Source organism: Nicotiana tabacum, chromosome 5 (assembly GCF_000715075.1).
Source record: "Nicotiana tabacum cultivar K326 chromosome 5, ASM71507v2, whole genome shotgun sequence".
In the NCBI taxonomy this organism is placed as follows: Eukaryota; Viridiplantae; Streptophyta; class Magnoliopsida; order Solanales; family Solanaceae; genus Nicotiana; species Nicotiana tabacum.
In genome coordinates, this window is record NC_134084.1 from 91,503,027 (window position 1) to 91,529,376 (window position 26,350).

Genomic DNA, 26,350 nt, shown 5'->3' on the forward strand with positions numbered 1-26,350 from the left:
CAGTGTCATTGTTACCACTGTTTCAAGTATATCATACAGTGTCATTGTTACCACTGTTTCAAGTCACTTTATAATCAGTCCAGAAAATAATATAATAAGCCCCTTGGGCATTTACAAAATAGAAGTTTCCAGCCCGAAATACATTTAAAATGTCATTTGAGTTTTCAACACTTAGAATTACGGCTAAGTTTGCAAAACAGTAATTAAAATCTTGGACTGAAATTAAATGATATGCAATCCCCGAAGGATTCTACAAGTCGGCACAAGGCCCCCAAACATGGCATTAAGCCCAAATATCATCAATACATGTGCGTATCAGTCGCCAACATATTATAAGTATCAATACAACGTGCGAATCAGTCGCCAATATACTATAATTATCACTCGGGATGGACCAAGTCACAATCCCCAATCATATACGACCCCGCACCTGCCATGGGATGCGTGTCACGCCTCAATATAGCGTTACTATGTGAAAGTCCGGGGTTTCAAACCCTCAGAACAACAGTTGCATCAATTACTCACCTCGAACCGGCTACTTCTTTAGCTCGCAACGCCTTTGCCCCTCGAATTGGCCTCCACGTGCGTCGAATCTGCCCAAAATCGCAACGAATATGTCGCATTATGCTAAAGGGACACTGTTCACGGGTCACTATTTACGACACTGTTCACTGGTCATTGTTCTCCTTTCTCTTGTTTGTTTCATGGCAATAATGTGAATGTATTGTGGCATAATAGGTTGGGACATGTTCTTTTTGTTAAAATGAAGAGCATTTCTACCATTCCTGTTGCATTTTCTAACAAACAACCTTTCATGTGCTCTATTTGCCCAATGGCCAGACAAACCAGGTTGCCATTTCCCCAAAGAACCAACAATACCAAACAGATATTTGATTTGTTACACATTGATCTGTGGGGACCCTATCATATACCTACATATAACAATCAAAAATATTTTCTTACCATGGTAGATGACTATAGCAGGTCCACTTGGACTCGCCTCTTGTCCGGTAAGAGTAATGCCCTACAGGTTCTCAAAGCCTTTGTTTCTCTAGTTAAGAACTAGTTTCACACAACCATAAAGTTAGTCAGATCAGAAAATGTTTAGAATTCACTAGTATGGAAGCAACTTCTTTCTTCCAAGATCAAGGCATTGTCCATCAAAGAACTTGTCCATATACACCACAACAGAATGGTGTAGTTGAAAGGAAGCACAGATATCTCTTAGAGATAGCTATGACACTCTTATTTCAGTGAAAGTTGCATGTGAGGTATTGGGGAGCGTGTATTCTAACAGCTATATATCTGATAAACAGACTACCCATTTCTTATCTAAAAAACAAATGTCCATTTGAACTTCTGTACAAGACAAAGCGAAACTACTCTCACCTTAGGAGTTTTGGTTGTCTGTGTTTTCCTACCAAACCAAAAATACAAAGAGACAAGTTTGAGCCCAGAACTGTGCCACATATTTTTGTTGGATATCCTTTTGACACCAAAGGCTATAAAGTGCTAGATCTGGATTCCAAAATGATCCATATATCTAGAGATGTAACTTTTCATGAAGACATTTTTCCTTTTGCCATTTCTCCTACTGTTTATTTCTTCCCTTCAACCATTCATTCAATTCCTTTCATCACTGAACTACACGCTGATGCTCTTCAACCCACAACAGATATTCCATTCAATTCAGACAATGTTGAGACTACATCTGATGAGTCTACCATCAATCACTCTGCAGGTTCTTTTCCTGAACCACAACCTTCTGGCATTCCTATTGTCACCTCACAAGACTTACCTGATAACACCTTACAATATCCTCCACCAACTCTAGAACCTAGGAGATTTGGGAGACAACACAAGCTCCCTACTCACTTACAAGATTATGTTTACACTGTACCTCAATTGAAATCCACTCCCCCTTCTGTAACTAATGACCAATAAACATCCTCCACTTCTCTTAGTTCCTTATTTCCTTAAACAGACATATCTCACTTGCATCTTTAATCCATGATAGTCAATTACTTGTGATGAATGTTTGCAATGACTGTGAACCATCTTCATATGAGGAAGCTGCACTCAATCTTGCATGACAAGCAACAATGACTCAGGAGTATGAGGCATTACATGCAAATCATACATGGGATATTGTACCCCTGCCAAGTGGGAAGCAAGCCATTGGCTGCAAATGGGTTTATTAGATAAAACACAAAGCTGATGGAGCAATGCAGAGATTCAAAGCTAGGTGGGTAGTGAAGGGTTATACTCAACAAGCAGGCATAGACTACACTGAGACCTTCAGCCCTATTGTAAAGATGACAACAGTGAGAGACCTTATAGCCACAGCAGTAAAGAAATAATGGTAAATTTTTCAGTTGGATGTGAATAATACTTTCCTTCATGGGGATCTCCGTGAGGAGGTGTATATGCAAATGCCACCAAGACTAGAAACTGATTCTCCAGGCTTGGTCTGCAAGTTGAACAAGTCATTGTATGGCCTTAAACAGGCAAGCAGACAGTGGTACTCTAAGCTAACTGAAGCTTTATGTTCAAGGGGATATGTGTACTCCTTGAATGATTATTCCATTTTCTACAAAAAGATAGAACACTCCACAATTTATATAGATGTCTATGTAGATGATGTCATTATTACTGGAACAGATCTTTCAGAGATTATTCAACTCAAACTTTTTTACATGATTAATTTAAGATCAAAGATCTGGGAAAACTACATTATTTCCTTGGACTGGAGGTTCTATATACAGCTGATGGTGTGATCATTTCACAAAGGAAGTTTGCTATGGACATGCTTAAGGAATATGACTGCCTCTCCTATAGTAGTCTTTATACTCCTCTTAATCCTAATAAAAAGCTGAGGGCCAAAGAGAAAAAATCATTACCAGATCCTACATATTACAGAAAGTTTGTGGGAAAGTTGAACTTTCTCACAAACACCAGATTGGACATAGCCTTCAATGTACAATATCTCAGTCAATTCATGCAAGATCCCAGAGAACAACATTTGAAAGATGCTTTTCATTTTCTTAGGTACTTGAAAGGTGATCCTACTTTAGGAATTTTCATGTCTAATGATTCTGACTGCAGTCTAAAGGGATGTTATAATTCAGACTGGGCATCCTGCCCAGATTCTAGGAGATCAGTCACAGGGTACATAGTCCTATTGGGGAACAATCCAATTTGTTGAAAATCTAAGAAACAAGAAACAATTTCCTTATCCTCTGCAGAAGCAGAATACAGGTCCTTGAGGAAAGTTGTAGGAGAATTGACTTGGTTGTGCAGACTTTTTGATGAACTTACTATCTCTTATCCCAAACTAGTCTCTGTCTTCTGTGACAGCCAATCTGCTCTACACATAGCTAGAAATCTTGTCTTTCATGAAAGGACTAAACATATTAAAGTCGACTGTCACTTTGTTAGAGACAAACTTCATGAAGGCCTCATCTCCTTACATCACATTGCAATCGGTGCTCAACTAGCAAATGTTCTTACAAAAGCTCTCATTGTTATCAAACATTCTGCTCTCTTAAACAAGTTGGGTGTGAAGACTTCACCTCCAACTTGAGAGGGGGGGGAGGGGGGTATTGAGATGTGTATACATATTTCATATGCTTTTATACGTTGTACGCTTAGCTGTTAGTATTGTACAGTTAGTTAGTGTTAGTTAAAGACCAGCTTAGCTGTCAGTTAGAGTTGCTTAGTTGTCAGTTAGAGTTAGCTATTTTTTATCTTATACTAGTGTGTATATATGTACTGATACATAGCAATACAAAGATGAGAAGTTCATTTCTTTTATCTCTGAAATCAATCCTCTTCTCCTCTCTCAATCGAAGCTTCTAGAGCTCTCCAATGGAGCTTAACCAAGCTACAATTCATCCGCTTATGGCGTAAATTGGCACTTCTTTTATTGAAGATTCTAATTGGCTTAATTATAATTGCACAAGGGCAAGCATTGACAATGCAAAAGCTAGTCAGCTAGTCCAAAGGCCTTTTCTTTTGTTTCTTTTTAAACATTGCTGTGTGGGAGCTGGGGTATGTATGGGGGTTTTAGACGGAGGAGAGACTGAGTTGAACTTTTGAATTTGAATGCACTTTGCAGAATAGTTATTTTATTATTTTTCCTAATATAAGGAATAATTATTTAATTATTTTCCTTATATTTAGGAATTCAAAATCTAACTAAACTTTTTGTATTGAATTCTCTTATTTAAACTAGGTAAGAGAATATATTTGTAAAATAAAAGTAACACCCAAAAATTGAAGTAGGAAAGTTTCGTCCACTTGAACTCTTTTAAGATTTAGTAGTCATTATTCTTTTCATAGAATTATAACCAATTACTTATTAATAATTTAAGTAAAATAAAATTTAATTAAAAAAGAATGAAAAACTACAAATGAAGTCTCGTGCACATAGAAATCCCTTTTAGGTTTAAGAATTCTAATGTAATAAAATTGTACTCTTTTAGCGTGAATACTTCAAAGTGTATTCACAATCCACCTTACAACAAGTAGCTTTAAAGAATAATTATAGGCTAAAAGTTTCTCTTTTTCAATTTATGTAAACGTACATTTGAAAAAATACTATAATAAATTATGAATAAAAATAATATCTACAAATAAGTTTACAAATGATAGGACTACATTTTAAACTATAATTCAGTTATAGTGAATAATATAATGTACATCAATTTCTTTTGTAAATTTATATATGTTAAAACATAAACCCAATTAGATAAAGATAAGATACTAAAATATATACATCAAAATTGTATGCATTTACAACAACAACAACATACCCAGTATTATCCCACATTGTAGGATCTAGGGAAGGTAGTGTGCATGTTGACCTTACCCCTACCTTGTGAGCATAAATTGTAGTATTTCTTTAAGGTAATTATAAGTTTATTGATTTTTAGCACGAATAATGTTATTTAGGTCTGTAATTTAGATATTAAAACCAGTATGTTCTGCTATTTTAGATCAATATCATTATATGAAATATACGGGTTTGGTGGATTCAGGGTCCAACAGCCAGCTCGATTATGAGTCATCTCCTAGCCCGATTTTTCTTTGTCGATACATTTATTATTTTCTTTCAAGTACCTATACTTATTATTATTATATATTTATTGATCTTATTATATTATAATTATAAAAGCGGAAAACTCCAATTAAAAATTAAATTACTTAAATGCCCTTTTAAATATCTTAAATATTCTTACTTATAATTTTTTTTAAAACCCCTCGTCCGAAAAGGTACCTTTTCCTTCAAAAACAGGCGTCATTTAAGAAATGACTGTGGCTTTTTAAAAAATGAAACAAAGGAAAAAAATTGGAAAAGGCTGAAATTTTGAGAAAAAGATAACTGTGGTATATGGCCGAAGAGAGGACGTGCCACTTCACCTTCTTAATTTCCAGATTTTATATTTTACAAAGTTTTTGAAACGGTACAAATATGCGGCTAAAAACCAATGATGAAGGCTAAATTCATTTGCAAGTGTGAGTATTATTCTAACCAAACAAATAATGGTCCTACGAGATTGTGGTATTCTTTGAGGCTTAGAAGTTTTGAAAATCATATTGCCTTCATACAGCATGACAAATAGCATAGAGATCCAAAATTATATAGGATGAATAATGTTTTGAAGAAAGCTAAGTCAACATGCATGCGTGTACAGTAATATCTTTAATTTAGATTTTCTTTTTCTTCTTTTTCACTCCTTGATTTTTTGACTTCTTCACTTAAAATATGGAGATAAAAAAGCAAATAAATGGAGGAGTCCATCACACATCAAATATTTTTCTTCGATCGGTAAGTTAATGTTGTCCATATAAAACTCTTATTTTCCTGTGCCTTACATATATATTGGTTTAGTTTAGTATCTATTACCATAATATTAAGTTTTTAGTTTAGTTTATTGCCTTGGTTTATTTTGGAGATTAAAAAAGAGAAACTATAATAATTTATGTGGGGTATTTTTTTTCATGCATTTGTTGAAGATCAAAATTATTGTTTTGTATTAAATATATTTACGAATGAAAGTTTACAAACTATAAAAAGGCAATATGAAAAAGTTACAAACTTTAGAAAGATATGCTCAACTTTCATTGTTTTTTAAGGGTAAAGGCATAATAAAACACCTTAATAAATACTATGTAGCATATCTTTATTAGGCAATTCTTACTGCATGAGAGTTTATGTAACTATATTTGTTTATTATTCTACAAACAAAATGTACTTTATTAAAAGATAAAATTAAGTTATTACGAAGAAAGGAAATGAATGTATAGTTTTACGAAGGTGCTTATAAGTGACTGGAATTTAGAATATATTAATGATCCTCAATTAAAGAAACCATAATAAAAATTTAAAAAATAATTTAAAAGTGAATTGATTAGCAAGCTATTATATTATATTTTAGCGCAGAAATCTAAATAATAGTAAACCACTTGCTATTTTAAGTGAAAATAAAATAGTAAAAGAAATATAATATGAAGAAAAAAATAGAAAAGAGATAGGCAGAGTATTTTTGTAATATATTTCTCTTAAAAATATCTATAGAAAATATAAATACTTAAAATATTTTTTTTGCATCGAACTAAGCTTATTTTTAAAAAGTCCAAATTTAAATAATAATTAATTGTATATAGACAAACACGAAAACTTAAATATTTATAAAAATTAGTTGAAAGAATAAATTGTAATATGATACTAACACGTTTCTCATATTTTCACTGTTTCTCGGATAATATTAACAATCATAGACTCTTGCCTCCATAAAAAACAATATTCAGATGCATGGTTGTGTGTATCGGCAGAGAGAATTCTCTCCTCAAAATGTAAAAAGAGTAGACTAATCAAGATGTAACAGTTAGACTTTATTTTGCAATAATGCTTTATTCTTCAATATATTGAAAATAACTTCTTATAGATTAAAAAAAAAGGACAATTTGTATTTTGATGTATTTTGCTTGTGAAAAAGAAAAAAAGACATCTTTCAGTTTTTGTGTATTTATGAATAAATACCTTTTCAAGAAAATTTGTGTATTTATGAATAAATACTCTTTCAAGAAAATTCATACAAAAAACTTGAACAATTTTAAGTTGAATATATCAATTTAGATTTAAGATGATTGAGGACATATCTGGTAGAGTTTCTTCTTTTATTAGGCTGGATAAATAAGAAGCAACAATTATCATTTTCTTGTACTTACATACTTTTGTTTTTAACTTTTACTTTAGTGCTCAAACAAATTTTTTTAATATCAACATTTATGTGATTGTTTAAAAACATAATACTTATTGAGATAGAGTACACGGGCAACGCATGTGCTGAGAAACTAGTAATTATAAAAGCGGAAAACTCCAATACAAAATATTGATAATCTTTCACTTTTAAAGATTAATTTCACGTTAAATAAAATTATCATTTAATTAGATTTTTAATGTTTAAGACTTTAAAAGTAGTTGTTGAATTTTGCTCTTACAATAATAATTTATTCTTTTCTAATTTGTCAGAAGCAATTCATATAGAAGAACTTGCATATTTTGCTTGGGAGAAAGAAAAAGTCCGTCTTACGTCAATTACCTGATCATGTTTGTGTCTTCTAGAATGAACTTGAAAAAAAAATGAATGAACTTGAAAATAACTTTTCACAAAAAAATCAAAAAAAAATATTTACATCTTCAAAGGCTATGTGTTTTTGCTCTTAATATTTATGTCAATTTTATTAATAAAATTATCATCGAGATAGGTACACATGCGACGTGCGTATACTAAGACTAGTATATATATATATATATATATATATATATATATATATATAGGTGTGGAAAGTACACACCACTGAGACTGAGTTCAACTTTTGAATTTAAATGCACTTTGCAGAAGCTTAGCTACTACAAACGAGAGGCTACATGCTTTATAGTGAAAAAGTTAAAAGGATGAGAGTGAAAAAAAACTATGTCAAAAAGCTAGGTTAGAAATGATTAAAGGGGAAAAAAGAAGCAATCTTTAGAATTCATGACAGAGTATGATGGTGAGAGGACTTTGTGCTGTAGTTGTGAGGCTTCATGGTTTAGTATGGGAAAAGTTAAGAAGGATGAAAGGAAAAAAGAAGCAATCTTTATAATTCATGACAAAATATGAAAGTGAAGTGATTTTAAGCTGCAATTATGCACTCACTTTTTTCGGGAGAAATTAAAAAATAGCCAGATTTACAAGTGGTCATTTAAAAATAGCCACAGTTTCAGAAGTAATTGAAATATAACCACTTTTTTTATATAAAGATAAATCTGAACGAAAACACTGTTCAAGATCCGGAAAAATACTCCAGTATAATATACTGAAACTTTCCACGTGTTGGAATTCCAGCATAATACGCTGGAAGTTCATACATAGGTGCACTGATCTCCAGTATATTATGCTGGAACTTTTCGTGTTGCAACAAAATAGTGACTATTTTTCAATAATTTTGCAAACGCTGGCTACTTTTGAATTACCAGTTCGAAAACTGACTATCTCGTGCTATTTATTAATCTGTGGCCCATTCATTATGCTTTATACTCCAACTTTCTTTAATCTTTTATAACTCATGACGTAGTATGTTAGCCACGTCGTAAACTTTACCACTTCCAAGAAAACTGTCCACCTTTCTTCAGACTTACTCCCTCCGTGTCAATATGATAAAAAAGAAATATTTTAAAATGTTAGTTTTTGTTCACGTAATTTGACTTTCGAAAAAACAAAACATCACAACTAACTTGTGACCCAAGGTGTAATTCTCTTTCGTATTTTGAACTTCAGAACTCGTCAGTACAGCGTTTGTTTGAGGGGAATCTGAGCCTTCCTACTTTATTTTTTTGATATGGTAACAAACACAACAATAAAACTCTATTGCTATAAACCCTAACATTTGGTTACAAATGGAAGGTCCTTCATTAAACTCTATTGATGAAAACAACAAAATGAGACCCCTATTGAACAAGAAAATGGATAAGACTAATATGCCCAATTTTGAAAACTGTACCATCCTGGACAGATTACCAATTTGAATAATTCAAAAAATAAGTATCTGAAATCCCTAACTTGTCAGGCTTCGCTGAAATTGGACACTGGGTTTCACAGAACACTTCCATAAATATTCACATTAATGCCACAGCTGACTTTCCTCTGGATAGGTTAGGTTGTTTCAGGAAATTGGACACTGGGTTTCAGGACTAAGAGAACATAACACTTCCATAAATATTCACATTAATGCCACAACTGACTTTCCTCTGGATAGGTTGTTTCAGGAAATTTAAAATCCCAAAATTGCCTGAGTCACTTACATTCATCCTGCTTAGAGCTGCATATACAACTAAAAAAGCATGCACAATGCAACAACCGATCAAAAAAATTCACCAGTTAACTCAAGGAAAGGAAGAGCTGCACTGCTGGTATATTATTGCAAAAGAGAATCCCTACGAGCTGCAAAATTATAGCACACGAGAATCTCAGTAACCTTTTCGTTGTTTTATGCGCTTTCCTTGGGCTTAGGGATTTTTTTATATTCATAATCATTAATATCCACCTTCTCCTGCAAAGCCTGCAAAGGACAATAGGCATCAAGGTAAGCTTAAGAAAGGAATTCAACACAAGCACACATGCACACTTGAGGAGAATATTTGTACCTTTAGTTCTTCCTCCAAGTTAATTTTTTTGGGGTTATATGCATTGACAGGTCCAGCCCTGGAAAGAGCTTTTCTTGTTTCGATGATTTCCCACTCTTGATCGTCCTTTACTTTAGCAATATCCTTGCTGAACTACAAAAGTTTGCACCACTTAGTCTCGAACCAGGGCAGAAAGAAGGGGACAACATCTTAAAAGACATTCATGAGGCCCGCATATGGCATGAGAATAGGGAGAACACCAAAAGCTGAGAATTTTGCTTATCTATGAACTGAAGGGTGGGCATGAACCACAGAATTACATCCAGTGAGGGGTAAGAGATGGCTTATTTACCGTCTGGCCCTCATATTGCCCCGTAGATTTGGGCGGACTTAAATAGCCCATTAAAATTAAGGGCTGCGCTTGAGCTAAAGAAATTTAATCTAGCGTGATGCTATTAGTTAGTAGCACTAGTAGGTTATTATTGCATTAGCAATACACATACATACCATCATCACCATAATGATCCAGAAGACAAAAGCACAATAACATCAGAGTGTGAAAAGATAAAAGTACAATGATCCAAAACAAGATATACATGGAATTTAGGTCCAAAAAGTAAGTGAATTTTTCAACTTGAATTATTGTCAAACTTTTTCTGCACCATCAATATAATTTTACCTTTTGACTTATTACATTTGCTTTGGCATTTGTCATACTTCAATGATGATTCTCCTCCAAATATTAGTTTTTTAAATAAGGTAATGAATTTCATAGATGACATCAAGAAAACGAAAAAATTACAATGCAAGATAAAAATATAAAGACAATGTTAGCTCAATTACAAAAGGTCTAATCTAAAGTTAAGGAGCTGACAAAGTCCAAAAAAGTTTCAGGGGAATTAACGGGGTAAAAGCTAACTTCAACTTTATTTAGTTACCTTTTAGGGGTCGTTTTGTTTGAATACGGCTTATGCCAGGATAAGTAATACTGGTATAAGTTATGCTGGGATTAGTTATGCTGGGATTGTTTTTTATCCATTATTTGGTATGTTGTATTAAATATGACAATTGCATAATTTGTAAGAAGAATGTATAAGTTATACCGGTGCTAATTATTGTACCCTCTATAAGATATAAGTTATCCCGGTGTTAATTTTAATCCTAGGATAACTTATACCTAGTTTGCTAACCAAACGAAGTATTAAGGTGGTATTAAATTTTTATATCAGCACTATACCTTCTTATACCTCATACCAAACGACCCCTTACAACCCCTTACAGTGTTAACTATACATGGTAAATGTATGTTAGTGTTGTTCCCTGTTGATAGCAATATTAATTATAAATCTAATGGACAATAAATAATTCATATTCCAACGCTATTATGAAATATAAGGGTCTGGGATACTTGAGCTTTTTTGGACAAGCTATGGGGTATGTTTATATTCATGCAAATTTAACCGTTTGTTTGCATGTTTGATTGTCTAGAACGGACAGTTTAATCCTTTGAATATTGGAGTCACAAAATTGAGGAAAGATTCAGTAGTTCCTCTAAAGGGTGCTACCATTAGCCCCATTATACATGGCTCCATCCTCTGAATTTGTAGTATTGACGAAATAACAGTCAGAATGGCTGGAAGAGTGAAAACTTATTACCATTACATGAGATGATAATGAAAAGAGTTCTCCATGCCTTTTAACTCCTCTTTATTTCTTGATATTTTCTCTTTCCCGCAAAGATCATGCCATTATATGAGATAAAGTCAAAATGAATGATAGAGAAAATAAAAGAGAGAAAAAGTTATAGTAATAGGTAAGACCTAAGTTGCTCGGACTCCGGTGCGGGCATCCGATACGGGCACGGATTCGGGTGTCGGATTCGGCAAAACCGAAATTTTGAGATTCGGGGGTGCGGATCTAGGCATGGATACAGGTGCGGGGGTTCGGCTAAAAAAATTTCAAAATTATAAAAAAAAATAGAGCTATAAAGAGAAAGAAAGCCATTCAAGTAGGCCAGTTCATTTGGATCGGATACCCGAAATTCGAGCCGATCCGTTCAATTTCGGATTTCAGATTTCGGATTGGATCGGATTTCGGATTGTGTTTATTAAAATTTCGGATGGGTGTGGCACCAAAAATGAAGAGTCCGCGCAACTTAGGATAAGACATTGTTGTGCTTATCATCATCTGCAATGGCTTCTTTCTTCCACTCATTACGACTCTTAATGCTTTGATATATGTAAAATCCTACCAAGCACAATAAGATCTACCCATGAACCACTACGAATCATCAATACACTACCCTTAATTATTTCACGAATAAGCAGCACCGATCCAAAGGCTAAGCAAGCACAACTTGCAAGTTGTCCAGGTGGAAGGTGATTTGAATAGGCGAGATATCATAAGCTAGTAGCTACACATGATATAGTGTAACAGCTTAACTCTGTTAGCAATACTAAGATAAGTCATCTTACACATTTTGAAGGTTAGTACTTCTCATAATAATATGCAACTAAATTTTTTAATTTATTTTTATAACCGTAGTATCCTGGCCAGCTCGCGTGTAACTCGACTAAGTCCACGGGATACCTGTTAACTACCACCAGCACAGGTACCGGGTAACTCTGTCCACCACGGCTTGGACAGATGGAAAGAAATCACCGAGTGGTTTTGCCTCCACTTGGATTTGAACCTGAGACCACATGGTTCTCAACCCACTTCATTGACCACTAGACCGCTCACATGGGTGTAGCAACTAAATCTTATCTATAAAAATCACAGCGCAAGAACACAAAAAGACCAAAAACAAAAAATCACCATGGATGCCATTCCATTCATCAATCATTCAGGATGAACCTTTTTTTTCGCGGAAAAATCTCATTACACATGCTAGAGTATCATTTTTTCGTTTGGTAGGATGTATAAGAATAGTATTGAATAAAGTGTATTAGTAATGCAGGAATTAGTAATGCATGGGTTAGTAATGCAAGCATTAGTTATGCAGAGATTATTTCTTATCCACTGTTTGGTGTGGTGCATTAAAAATTAAAATGCTTTGAATAATTTTTAAGAAAATTAGTTGTTTACAAAAATGCCCTCCATATTCTTTAGCTTTAAAGGACTTCAAGGACAATTTTATCTTTAACCATGCTAATGCATGCATTAATAGCCTTGGTATTGCTAATACCATGATTTGCTATGTATTAATTATACAAAGGATAATGCCCAATCTATTGTATAACTAATACTTATTAGTAATACATAGGTTGACAAAATGTACCAAACAATAAATTAGTAATACCAAAAGCTAATGCATGCATTATTTTCTCTAATACATCCTACCAAATGACACCTTAGAGGTTTCACAATCCCATGCCCCCTAGGGACTTGAAGCTACATATGAGTCTGCAGTATCTAAGACCCATATCGATTAATATGTAAAGGTCATCTCCACCTGACTTCCTCAACCTATGGACTCAGATGCCTAAGAATTACCCAAAAAATAAATAAAAATTACTACATTTTAGCTACTGCCAAGGAAGCAGCAACTAGGAAAGCTTTGAGAACTCAGAGAAAAAAAGGCATCAAAAGGAAAAGCAAAGAACTGCGACTTAGATATACAATACAAGTAAATCAAAACAAAGCAAGGAAAATAGAATCCAAGCCCAAACTTGCAATTGCAGATAGTCATAAAAGGACTAGTTGGAATACTTTTTAAACCATGAAAATATGACCCTACAAAGAGCCTCCACTGTAGCACAAACGTAGACAAGGAAAACAAGGACAAATTACATAAAACAGACAAACCCCCTTAACCAACATGCTTTCTGATCTAAGCTCAAACACTTGCCAGGATTGTTGGTAATGACTCTTACATAACCTATTGGAAGCCAAACTATTTTTAGTTGTAGGATTTCATAACTGTGCCAACAGAAAGGCAGGACATGCAAAAACTTAGAATAGGTTATGTCAGTTTGTAAGAGTTACATGAACTTCAATTGAGTAGTTTGACATTAAGTGTAACTAACCTGCCTTGCAGAAGTTGGCTAAGACCAATAGATCCAAGCACCGTTAGTGAGATCATAGGAAGTCCATATCTCATAAATGGCGATTTCCTTCCCAATCTTTTGTATGATGAAGTTGGGTTCTGAACCTTGGAAGCAGAGGAGGCTGCACGCTCATTCACTTTATTATTAAGCTGACTCATCATGGTCTGAGCAGTTGACATTGGTATATGTCAGGAGGTCCCCTCCTTCACAATCTCCAACTAGGCAAGAAGTTTATAATAATCAATCAAATATTTCCGCGATTTCCTAATCAAAACATGAACTTTCTCTGTTCACAAATTAAAGGGTTTTTTTCTCCTCACAATTGAGAATTAACAAACAAAAAATTTAGCACAGCTCAGCCATCAAACTCCGTAGGAATTTATTTGCAAAAGAATGTAATGCCACCCCACTATACATTTTTGACATCATCTTCCACAGTAACCATTGAAGAACCAACACTATACCCAATTCAGAATTTGTCCATCAGCTTCTATACTACTTTAGTCCTACTTATTTAATGGGTTCAAGGCGCACTTCGGAGAAAATAGTTACAGGGGCTTAAAGCTAAAGCAAATATAATGAATAATTTCTAGAAAGGGCACACAAATTCGGCACTTTCTAAGACCAGAATGCAAAACTTGCATATATTTCAAACGAAGGAAACCTATTGAATTCAATTTCAGAAATAGAAGTCCTTTCTTTACAACAGGCACCAGCAAATGATTCAATTTAGCACTACTCAATTGAGATGACCAACATCGAAAAGCCGTAAGAGAAACTAAAGCATATGGAGAAGGCAGAAACAAACAAATCAAAGAACAGAAACTAAAACAGAAAAACAAGTAAATATAAGTGGTGAGATACCATACCAAATAAAAGGGTCAGAGGGTATAATCGAGAATCCAAGATCGAAGACAACCAAGCAAGGTAGGGCAGGCAGGCGGCGCACGGCCGAAAGGGAGGTTGATTTGCCGATGGCGGTGAAGGATTATATTTGACAGATTCTGGGAAAGAAAAGCAAGAGAAATAAATATTTTTTTCTTTCGTTAGAAATGAAATACATGTAGATGTTACTCATATTAGTAGTTAGCAGAGAGGAATTGTCGAGGAATTGTCAAGAAGCCACTCAAAACTTAAATTCCTATTTTTTTTTCTCATTTTTTTTTTGGGTTGGAAAATAGCTAAATGGGTGAGTTAAGGTAGGGGAAAGTGCACAATTAGCCAGTAATAAGACATGTATTTACTTTTAAGCCACTGTTTAAAATATCTTTAGTCTTTAGCCACTGCTTTAATAAACTTTTTCCCACCCGGACGAAAATACCCTTCTACTCATAAAGTTCAGGACCAAGTTCCTTAACTTATGAGCTTATTACTGTAAGTTCAGGACTAGCTATCCATAATTTATAAGTCTAAGTTTAGGACTACCTGTCCTTAACTTTTGAACTTGGAACTCGAAGTTTAGGACCAGTGTTTTTGAGAGTGAGAAGCGCAAAAAAGCGACAGGGGTTCACCTCGCTTCAAAAGCGAAGCGCACGCTTCATTAAAGTGAAGCGCAATTTAAAAAAAAACATAATGTAAACATGGCAAAGACACAATATAAATAATCCAAAAATTCAATTTAAAAACTTTGGGACATTTTTAAATCCCTATTAATATAAGAAAATACATAATCAAATAAACTGAAAATATAACATATATATAATAATTAATTTAAAAAATCAAATAAACTGAAAATATAACACACATGTATAATAATAATTAATTTTATAAACTGAAATACATATAAAATTAATCAAATAAACTGAAAATATAACATATATATAATAATTAATTTTATAAACTGAAATACACATTAAAAAAATCAAATAAACTGAAAATATAACATATATATATAGATATATATAATTAATTTTATATATAAAATTAATCAAATAAACTGAAAATATAACATATATATAATAATTAATTTTATAAACTGAAATACACATTAAACAAATCAAATAAACTGAAAATATAACATATATATAATAATTAATTTTACAAACTAAAATACATATTAAACTAAAATACATATTAAAATTAATAAATAAGAAGAATAAAAGGGGGAAAAACCAACGCCCTAGCACAAACACTGGACGAGAAAAACTGAAAATGAGAAGAGAGAAGAATAAAAGATGAAAAATTACCTAGAGGTTGAACCCTAGTTGGCTGCTGCTGCTAACGTTCATCAGAAGAAGAAGAAGAAAGAAGAAGAATAAAAGAGAAAAATTACCTGGAGGCTGAACCCTAGTTGGCTGCTGCTGCTAATGTTCAATTTTTGGCAAGACAAAGAAGGTCTTTTCACTTTGGGTTTGTTTTGTATAACAAAAACAAAGACCCAAACTTTTTTTTTTCAAAATGGCCCCTCTGAACATAAGCGAGCGCTTTTGCGCTTCTCGCTTCTGGGTCGCTTCTCGCTTTTTTGGCTGAAGCGATCGCTTCTGCTGGTCGTGTCGCTTCAGTAAGGAAAAAGCGACAGCTTCTCACTTCACCTCGCTTCACGCTTAAAGCGACGAAGCGTTCGCTTTTCAAAACACTATTCAGGACTACCTGTCCTCAATTTCTGCACTTGTAACTCAAGTTAAGGACAAAGTGTCCTTCATTTTTGAACTTCCAACTCTAAGTTCAGGACCAAATGTCCTTAACTTATGAGCTTGTTACTATAAGTTCAGCTATCCTTAACTTTTGAACTTGAAACTCGAAATTCAGGACTACCTGTCCTTAATTTCTGTGCTTGTAACTCTAAGTTAAGGACCAAGTGTCCTTAATTTTTGAACATCCAACTCTAAGTTCAGGACCAACTCTATTTTACTTTTAAAAGAAACGTAAATTTAAATGGTTGCACAACCCTACGTGAAAGTTAATTAATAAAGGGTTTAATGTTGTTCTTTTGGGTTGATGTATTATAGTAGAATTACATAAGAAGGATGTATAAAAGGTGAGAGGAAGAACGAGAAACCTGCAACATCTTGCTAACGTTACTAGCACCAAACACCTTGTGAACAATGGCAAACTTGTGGGGATCATCAGGAGGAAAGTAAGGAGCAAAGATACCGTCTTTGGCACAGTGACGCCTTAATAATTTGCAGGAAGCACAAGGAGAAATGAATATGCATTTCCGTTTGGGAAGGGAAAGAGATAGAAGAAAGTGTAACGCTGTCTTTTCATATTAATTTTAATAGACTAGTGGCTACTTTTGCTCAGCATTAAAAATGCTGGATAAAAAGTAAATATTGTCATACCTCCTTTTTCCCGAAGGGATAGGGAGTTTTTCCAATTTAAGTGACATAAATCGAATTGAGATTATTTATTTAATTTCAAAGCCGCCACTTGGAATAATTATTGGTGTCCTAAGTCATTGGTTTATTTTAAATCCCAAATTAAGGAAATTGACTCTATTTTTGGTCCGCGAACACAGAAGACCGTGTAAGGAATTATGTTAACCCGGGCACGGTCGCTCAACTATTAATAATTGACCTAACTATCTGATTTATCACATGTTTTAAATCTATAATGCATTTTTACTTTTATAACCGCTTTTATTTATTTATGAAATTTGTTTAAACCAGTGTTAAAAATAGCGTGAAGCGAGGAAAAGCGATAACCCCCATTTCACGAAAAGCGAGAAGCGAAGCGCCCGCTTTCTTTAAGTGAAGGGAAATTTAAAAAAAAAAATTAAAATAAATACGACATAGACAACACATGTAATTGTAAGCAAATATTCAATACTTCAATTAAAAAACTAAAGAGTAGCATCAATTAAGCACAAAATGAGCATCCTATTCTTCTACAAGATTGTCAAATTCTTTTATTCCACTATCATTGGGCAGAATTTGGGCAGAAACTGGGCAAGAATTTTTTTGAAAAATATTTGTCAGCATTTCAGCGCTTTTTGGACGTTTAGAAAGAAAAAGAAAAAGAAAAAGAAGAAGAATGAAAATAAAAAGTGCAAAAGCAAAACATACCTGTTGAAACTTGAAAGTTGTTGTTGTAGTGTTGAAGAAGAAAAGAACCCTAGTTTGCTTGAAGAAATTGCTGGTTTTACCGTTTTAGTGAGGAAGAAATCGCTAGTTTAGAACCCTAGTTTGCTGGTGAAGAAGTCGAAGAAACTAATGGGTCTGGAACAGAAGTCAGCGATTTGGTCTTTTAATTGAAAAAAGACTTTAGGTCTTTTAATTCAAAAAGCGACCACTTCTTCCGCTTCAATCCGCTTCACCGCTTCTCGCTTTTTAGAGAGAAGCGGGCGCTTTTCTTGAGCCGCTTTTAATTGGAGTAGTGCCCAACCTCCCGCTCCGCTTCGCTTCTCGCTTAAAGCGAGGAAGCGGACGCTTTTCTGAACCCTGGTTTAAACAAGTCGCGATGTTGCACACTCGCTGTTTTAAACACATTGTGAATCGCGTCACATGAAATGCACCCGCGGTTTACAACATGTTTATTTTTATTATTGTTTGAAGCTATAGTCGGGTCACATGAAATGTACACCCGAATGGAATTATGTATCGTGACCATGTCACGGGAACCGTACCCATAGTCACGATGATTATGATTAATCGCGCCTGAAGCAACTACGAAGATTCAAGAATCAATTACTTTTCTACGCTCAAGATCGTGTGTTAAAGTTGAGAGTTATGGAGCCATGTATTGGGTTGGAATAAGTGCTGGCAGTTCAAAAAATCATCAACTATTAGCCTAAACTCATATCCAGTTGAACCAAACAACCAAACACTACGTTCTGGCATTCCAAGAAAGCCAAGGTCCATTAGCATACATTTGAAATTCAAATTTTGAAGTACTACAACCACAAACTTTATTTCAACCACCTGATTTAGTCAATTCGTAGCCAATGATGACTTAGTCAATTCGTAGCCAATGATGATAGAACAGAGAAAAATTACATACCCCCTAATCAAATAGCCACTTTATCCCTACTCACAAATTTAGTTCTCAAATTCATGTCCAAAATACTCCAAGTAGCTTGCATTATTTACAGACCAAAGACCTCATCAATATCTGTATTTCAACACTATTTGAGCATAATCAAAGAAGAACTGATCTAATTACATGACTGTTCCAATGAAAGCTTGTCTCCTAATGAAAATAATGCCATTTTTGAACTTATGAACTTGCTCTATTGAAACAGTTCCACCCTCAATAGCAATTAAACTGATCAATACACAATTTGTAGCCAAAACAAGTTACAAATTAGAAATTCAAAGTAACATGAGAGCAGTTATAAGCAACAATTGAAACTATGAGATTAATCCTAGAATGTCGTGTGATTAACAAGTTGCCTCACGGAAGGATTTGACTCTTAAACACTTAGCTAAGACAAACTATTACCTCAAATGTCCAATTTCAGAAGCACTGGAGTCCAGAACTCAAACAGGGAGTAAAATGCAAACTTAAAAACAGCACATACATGTAACAGATCCTAAAGATTTGAGCAAATCTGGAACATAATAATTTCAGAAGTTGCCAGATAAGTTAATTCAAGCAGCTCAACAATCAAACACGTGACAAATCCACGCAGCTCAACAGAATCGGAACAAATACAACATGGAATTTCAGAAAAATCTCAAAAGGAGTGACATGGGTGTACAACATACCTAAACAGCAAACAAAACCGAGACCAAAATTCTGAAAAAAGAAGATGATGAAACCCAGCCACAGATGAAGCAAAACGAGCAGGAAAAACAGCTGATGAAGAGATGGCGAATGGTCGTTGACAGGGATGGGTCCTTTTTCTAGAGGGGGATCCGATCTCCTGAAGAAAAAAGGGGAATGGTCGTTTATAGGGATGGGTAATTGGGCTGAGTAATTTGGTCGGCCCAATTTCAAAACAACAGCCCATTTTTCTTTAGCTCTTAATTCTTTCCTTAACCTTGTCTTTCCATTTTAATCACTTCCCTATTTAATTCTAATATTGCACAAATAACCCATTTATCTAATATTAAACTATTTAAATTATAATATAACAAATTGATTAACTCATTAAACCTACAAATATAAAAATGATATTAATTAATACACTTTATGATTTTAGTATTTTGGAATTAAAATATGAAAATATATAAGAAATAAAATATAAAATATTTTTGTATTTTTTGTTATTTGAAATGCTACTAAATATGCTAAAATTCCAAATAAATGCCAAACAAATATAAAAATAGAGAAAAATTCCTAAAATTCTACTTAAACAGTTAAAACTATTTTGAATATTTTTTAGCAGTAATTTTATATATGGGACAAAAATTAGGTGCTCACAAATATCACTTTAAAAAGTGGCTACCCACGCAATTTTTACGTTAAGGTACATGAGGCCTTTTTAATATTTTCAAAATTTGTGGGTCACTATAAGGTTTGAAATAATATTTCTTTCTTATTTTTCTGCCAATTTCTCTCTTATCTCTCTATTTTTTCGTCTCTCTCGCTCAACCCCTTAACCACAGTGGTTTCCAGCGGGAAGGGATAAGAATTAAGCTTCGATTTTGGGTGGAATCATCTCTATAGACCAACAAGCACTGTATTGTTGCTCAAAACGTGCCGATTTTGGTAAATCCTAAATTCTTTTTTTTCTTCTATTTCTTACATTTGTGATTTCGGGTTTTGTAGAGTAATTTGTTCATGTGCATGTTTAAAATCGATTGGGTTGTGTATAACCATATATTATGCGTGGGGTGGTTATATCTTTCTTGGACTACCTCTATGCTTTGTATTTTAGAATATCGTTGGAATGGCTGCTTAATGTTTATTGATAAGCATGTGGTCGTTTGTCTTTTGGTCATACATGTTTGCCGGAATTGGGGTTTATTTTTCTTATTCTAATCACAAGTTTTAAACTATTAAATGTGACATTGTATATTTGCATGTAGGTAACATGAGGAAGAAATCAATTGCTAAGAAGCATATTCCTTAGACAAAGAAGGCAATTCCACAACCTTCAAACAGGAAAGGAAATGCAGAAACACAAGAAGCATCGCTGTCACACCTCCTTCTTTCCAGGGGGATATGAGAGTTTTCCTAATTAAAGTGACATTAATCGAAATGAGATTATTTATTTAATTTCAGAGTCGCCACTTGGAATAATTTATGGTGTCCCAAGTCACCGATTTATTTTAAAATCCCAAATCGAGGAAATTTGACTCTGTTTTAAAAGTTTGCAAACACAGAAGACCGGGTAAGGAATTCTGTTAACCTGGAAAAAGGTGGAAGGCACTCTCGAGTTTCGCGGTCGCTCAACTATTAATAATTGGCTTAATTATCTGATTTATTATATGTTTAAAACATATTGTGCATTTTTTCGCTTCTATACTGCTTTTAATTATTTTAATTGATTTTAGGATTTATGAAATTATTTCTTGAACAAGTTACGATGTCGTACACTTGTTGTGTAACGACCCGGTTGGTCGTTTCATGAGTTATAGCCCCATTTCCTCCATTTTTGCTTCTTTATGTGTTGTTCAGCTGTATTTCATCGTATCATATTGGTTGTTTCGGGTTCGGAGTGGTTTTGGAGAGGAATGCGATATTTAGTCTTCTATTTTGAAGTTAAATTGGAAAAGTCAATCGGATATTGACTTACGAGTAGATGATCTAGGGAGTGAATTATGACGGTTCGGTTAGCTCCGTTAGGTGATTTTGGACTTAGGAGCGTATTTGGAATGTAATTTGGAGGTTCGTGGTAGATTTAGGCTTGAATTGGCGAAATTTGGAAATTAGGCGTTTCTCGATCGGCATTGGAAATTTTGATATCGGAGTCGGAATAAAATTTTGGAAATTGGAGCAGGTCTATAGTGTCATTTGTGACATTTGTGCAAAATTTCCGGTCATTCGGATGAGGTTTGATGGGTTTCGGCATCGTTTGTGAAATTCGAAAGTTTAGAAGTTCTTAGGCTTGAATCCGAGGGTGAATTGGTGTTTTGATGATGTTTGGAGTGTTTTGAAGGTTTGAATAAGTTTGAATAGTGGTATATGACTTGTTGGTATTTTTGGTTGAGGTCACGAGGTCCTCGGGATGAATTCGAATGGTTAATGGAAGGATTGGAACTTGGTTTGAGCAGCTGAAGTTGTTGCTTCTATCATTTCCGCACCTGCGGATTGGGGACCACAGGTACGAGTTCCGCAGAAGCGGTCATTCAGCGCAGGTGCGCAGACAGGGTCGCAGGTGCGATTTGGTCCCCGTATCTGCAATGACCGCAGGTGTGGTCAGGCAACCACAGATGCGGAAATGCCGTTTTAATGAGATTTTGCAGAAGCGGAAAATTTTGCACAAATGCGGCCCCGTAGATGCATAGTGGGGACCGCAGATGCAGAAATGCTGGGCAGAATGTATATAAAGACTCCTTCGCAAATTTTTGGTCATTCTTCACCATTTTTTGCTGGGATTTGAGCTTTGGGCAGTGATTCCCAAGAGGAATAAAAGGTTTTCAGTTGGGTAAGTTACTTGGGCTTTATTACTTGTGTTTATGATGATTTTCCCATTGTTTAATCATGATATTAGTGGGAATTAGGGGTGAAATTTATGGGTTTAGGACTTGAGTTTTGGAGAGTTTTGATTGAAGATTTGAAGGATCATTTGAGGTCGAATTTTGATGATGTTGGTATGTATAGACTCGGGAGTGAAAGGAGTTCCTAGTTTTGTGGTTTTTACCGGATTCCGAGACATGGGTCTGGGACCGGATTTTGGTAAATTTTGGGATTTTGGTTTGAATTGATAGTTTTTCATTTGGAATTAATTCCTTGGCCTATATTGATTGCGTTGTATTGTTTTTGGTTAGATTTGGGGCATTTGGAGGCTGTATTCTAGAGGCAAAGGCGTAGCTGAGTAGGATTTGGCTTGGTTTGAGGTAAGTAATGCTTCCAAACTTGGTCTTGAGGGTTCGAAACCCCGAATATTGTGCTATATGATTTGTATTGAGGTGACGTAAATGCCAAGTGACGGGCGTGTGGACGTGCACCATGAGAATTATGGCCTGGTTTATTCCATGGCACCACTTAGAGACTCTTTCTTGCTGATATCTGTGTTGGGATTATGTGATTAAGTAAATAAATTGTAAATTATGCTAATTATCATGTTAGGGTTTCACGCCAATACTGTTGAGACCCGAGTGCTCGTTTCTTGCTGTCACCTCATTAGTTTCATTGATATTCTGTACTCAGTCTTGTTCATGTATATCATATTATGTCTTAGTCTCGGTTGTTATCATTTGGCACATCATATCATTGTTTCGAACTAGTATTATGGCATTGTGAGCCCGTATATATGAGACTGGAGAGTGATAACTGAGTGAGGCCGAGATCCTGATTATGAGTGACAGTTATGGGATCGGGCTGCACGTCGCAGTAGATTATTGATTATGCCTTCGTTGGCTTGTTATAGCGCTTGGGCTGAAAGGAGCCCCTCCGGAGTCTACACACCCCCAGTGAGCGCAATTGAGATTATTGAGGGATGGATCTTCCCTGGACATGGATCTTGTCCGAAGTACTTATACCTGGAGATGGATCTTTTCCATAGGGCTGGAATGGCCTTCCTCGGTACTGGGTGACTATTGTCAGTGATGTGTATATATTCCAGGATGGATCTTCCCTGGGTTGGATGGCCATATACACTACCGAGTGGTTGAGCACTTGAGTGGAGGTACATGGTACATTTTCATGCTTCATGTGCATTGGTACGTAGATATTTGCTAAGCTTTATACTTCATATAGTTCAGATTTGTATTTGCCTACTGTTGAGCTGAATACTTGAACAGGAAGCATGCCTACTTTACTGTACATCTTAATTGTGTTTACCTGTTGAGGTTTAGTTCGTCACTACTTGTCAGTCTATAGTTTGAACTTGTTACTTACTGAGTTGGTCTACTCACGTTACCACCTACACCTTATGTGCAAATCCATGTATCTCATGCCACGGTAGTAGTTATTTTCTATTCCAGACGCGGATTTCACCGGAGATAGCGAGGCAGCTGCCTGACGTTCGCAGTCCGCCTTTCTCCTTCATTATCTTCCTTCTAGTATATATTTTGCTACTTCCAGACTATTTTGATCTTGTTATGTTTTGGAACAATTGTAGTATTGCTCATGACTTAGTGACACCCGAGGTCGGGCTTTTATTTTCCGCATTTTGGTTTTCGACTTTATATCTTATATGGAATTTCAGTTGAAAAAGGTTGTTATTAAGTTTTTAATGAAATTTTAAACTGTTTTGGTAATGTGCCGGCTGGCCTAGTTCCATGATAGGCACCATAAAGACCGAGTTGGTTTTGGGGTCGTGACAAGTTGGTATTAGAGCCTAGGTTACATAGGTCTCACGAGTCATGAGCGGGTTTAGTAGAGTCTTGCGGATCAGTACTGAGATGTCTGTACTTATCTTTGAGAGGCTGTAGAACCTTTAGGAAAAAATTTCACATTCTTGAATTCTTGTCGTGCGAATCTGTTGATTTTGGTACTAAACTTTTGTTATTCTATTCTCTCATAAATGGTGAGGACACGTGCTACCGGTCAGGACAGACGTCCACCAGTACCACCAGTTGGGGCCACTAGAGGTCGAGGTCACGATCGAGGTTGTGGTAGGGCCATGGATGTAGCCCGCACAGCAGCTAGGGCAGCACCTGCAGATCCACCAGCTTTCCCAGTTCATGATCATGTTCCAGCTATGGATGCTCCAGCAGAACCAGCTCAGGCACCGACTGTGCCTATTATTATTCTAAGTCTTCAGGAGACAAGTCCGGAACCTTTTTATTGTCTTTTTGGACATAAGATACGTAAATAAGTGTAAAAAGAGTTACCTTTATATATATAACACCAAAACACACCACGTTATACCTTAACGGTAACTTTTGCTGTTAAGGTATAACGTGGTGTGTTTTGGCGTTATATATACTGACATTTGACTGACACAGGTATAACGTGCTATATTTTTACGTTATATATAACGTACAAATACAGCACGCTATACCCCTTATTATGGGCCCACCAATAAGTGAATGTATCAACCCCCGGGCTCGCAAAATTTTTTAACTCCCATTCAATCTTTTCTTCTTGTTAAATTCTCAAGCATTTTTCCGTAATGTCTGAAGAGCGTTGATTAAGAGTTTTATTATATTGGGGTGGTGAGGTTGTGATGGAGAATAACTCAGTGAGGTATAGTTTATCTCCACGGGGTCATGTTAAATTACCACTTACAATGGAGTACGATAAATTGATATCGTTGTTATGCAAAAAAATGAGTGTGAGGAAACACCGAGTGATACTTAAAGTAACCGGAAGATATCCATATTCCGTCACTTCGCAAGGGGCTATTTTTTACTCGAAGTTAAACATCTACGATGATGAAACTTTGAGGGATTTTCTAAGGACTCCGGATGAATATTGGGAATTTCTTGTAATAAAAATGTTGGATATGTACGTCAAGGAGGCGTTCCCAACAATGAGGTTGCCGGACAGGTTCCGGATAAGCCCCAATCATCGGGTGGTTATTCTGGAGCAGTTTTTGTCGGACAAGTTCTGGATGAAAGAGTTTTCCTTGATTTAAACTTATCACCGCCTGCTTTTCATAATTCACAAGACGAGTGGTAAACTTTAATTTTCCTTTGTGTTACGATGTACATTTTTGTTGTATTGAATTTGTATTAACGCTCATACATTTAATAGGAGGTACCGATCGAATATGAATTTTACAAATTATGAACCCAAGCATAGTTTTGGTGTGTTGGATCATGGGGGTCCATCCGGTAGTCATCACCTAAATGAAAATGTTCATCATGGAATTTCATCACATTACGACTTGTAAGTGAAGTGATACAGCTATATGGAAAGTATTTATTAATTTCAGTAACTTATTATTTTTTTGATTGTGTAGTAAAAACGAGCAAGTTGAACCACATGTACTCACTCAATTGCCCGAAGACGACGTATTAAATCGGGATCTGGCAGATGCACAGAGTGAGGAAGAGAACAGTGATTACGACAACAATGCTGATGAATCTGGAGACGAGACACCCTTTCCTCGTGAGGATGGTGATGAGGAGGATGAGAAGGAAGGACCTGATTCGACCAGAGAGTATGCTCCACCCCCCTAGACGAAGTGTGTACGAGTCCCAAGTGCTGTTTCATTCAAGGGAGATTCCTTACCTTGATAACTTGCCAAGCATGCCGGATGTGGAAGCTCTCACAAGGGATTTTGATGAAATTCGGACAGCAATGTGGGATGAGTCTTGACCAACGGTGATGGAAAAGGACATGTTTTTTCCTGATAAAGTGCGCGTAAGTAGGGCTTGTAAAATGCACAACGTAAAAGAGTGTCGTGAGATGATGGTATGGGAGTCAAGTCCGATTGTATACAAAGTTGTTTGTCGCAGGTGGTTTTGGACATGTCATTGGATGTTGCGTGCAAGCAAGAAGAAGATAGGTCTGTGGAAAGTGGGTAAATACATTCCCACCCACACATGCGAAATGGACACATTCAACGGGAATCACTTCAACTTGGATATTGACTTGATTTCTCTTGTCCTTATTCCACACATCGAAGCATCCATAAGGTATAAAATCAAAGAGTGCATTACATTAGTCCACCAGGAATATGGCCATACCA

The 26,350-nt window shown here is 35.3% G+C and overlaps 1 protein-coding gene across 2 annotated transcripts; it reads right to left on the reverse strand.

The window, feature by feature from the left end:
- Positions 1–9,230: 9,230 nt before the first annotated feature.
- Positions 9,231–19,509, reverse strand: LOC107806422 (uncharacterized). Of its 2 annotated transcripts, XM_075253797.1 has the most exons (5): positions 19,365–19,509; positions 14,589–14,723; positions 13,699–13,937; positions 9,692–9,818; positions 9,231–9,606 (listed from the first exon to the last, which is right to left on the reverse strand). In XM_075253797.1, exons 3-5 carry the CDS (start codon positions 13,896–13,898, stop codon positions 9,535–9,537), a joined length of 399 nt encoding a protein of 132 aa, XP_075109898.1. In that variant the 5' UTR covers positions 13,899–13,937; positions 14,589–14,723; positions 19,365–19,509; the 3' UTR covers positions 9,231–9,534. The 2 variants fall into 2 exon arrangements, with proteins under 2 accessions (XP_075109898.1, XP_075109899.1); XM_075253798.1 differs by lacking the exon at positions 14,589–14,723.
- Between the last annotated feature and the right edge of the window lie 6,841 nt (positions 19,510–26,350).

What these genes read in the sequence shown, in the direction of transcription:
- LOC107806422 (XM_075253798.1), bottom strand. Translation starts at nt 13,898, where the DNA reads ATGTCAACTGCTCAGACCATGATGAGTCAGCTTAATAATAAAGTGAAT. An exon ending in AGCCAACTTCTGCAAGGCAG is followed by an intron (nt 9,819 to 13,698) that starts GTTAGTTACACT and finishes TTTGTAGTTCAG; the next exon opens with CAAGGATATTGCTAAAGTAA. An exon ending in ACTTGGAGGAAGAACTAAAG is followed by an intron (nt 9,607 to 9,691) that starts GTACAAATATTC and finishes TGTCCTTTGCAG; the next exon opens with GCTTTGCAGGAGAAGGTGGA.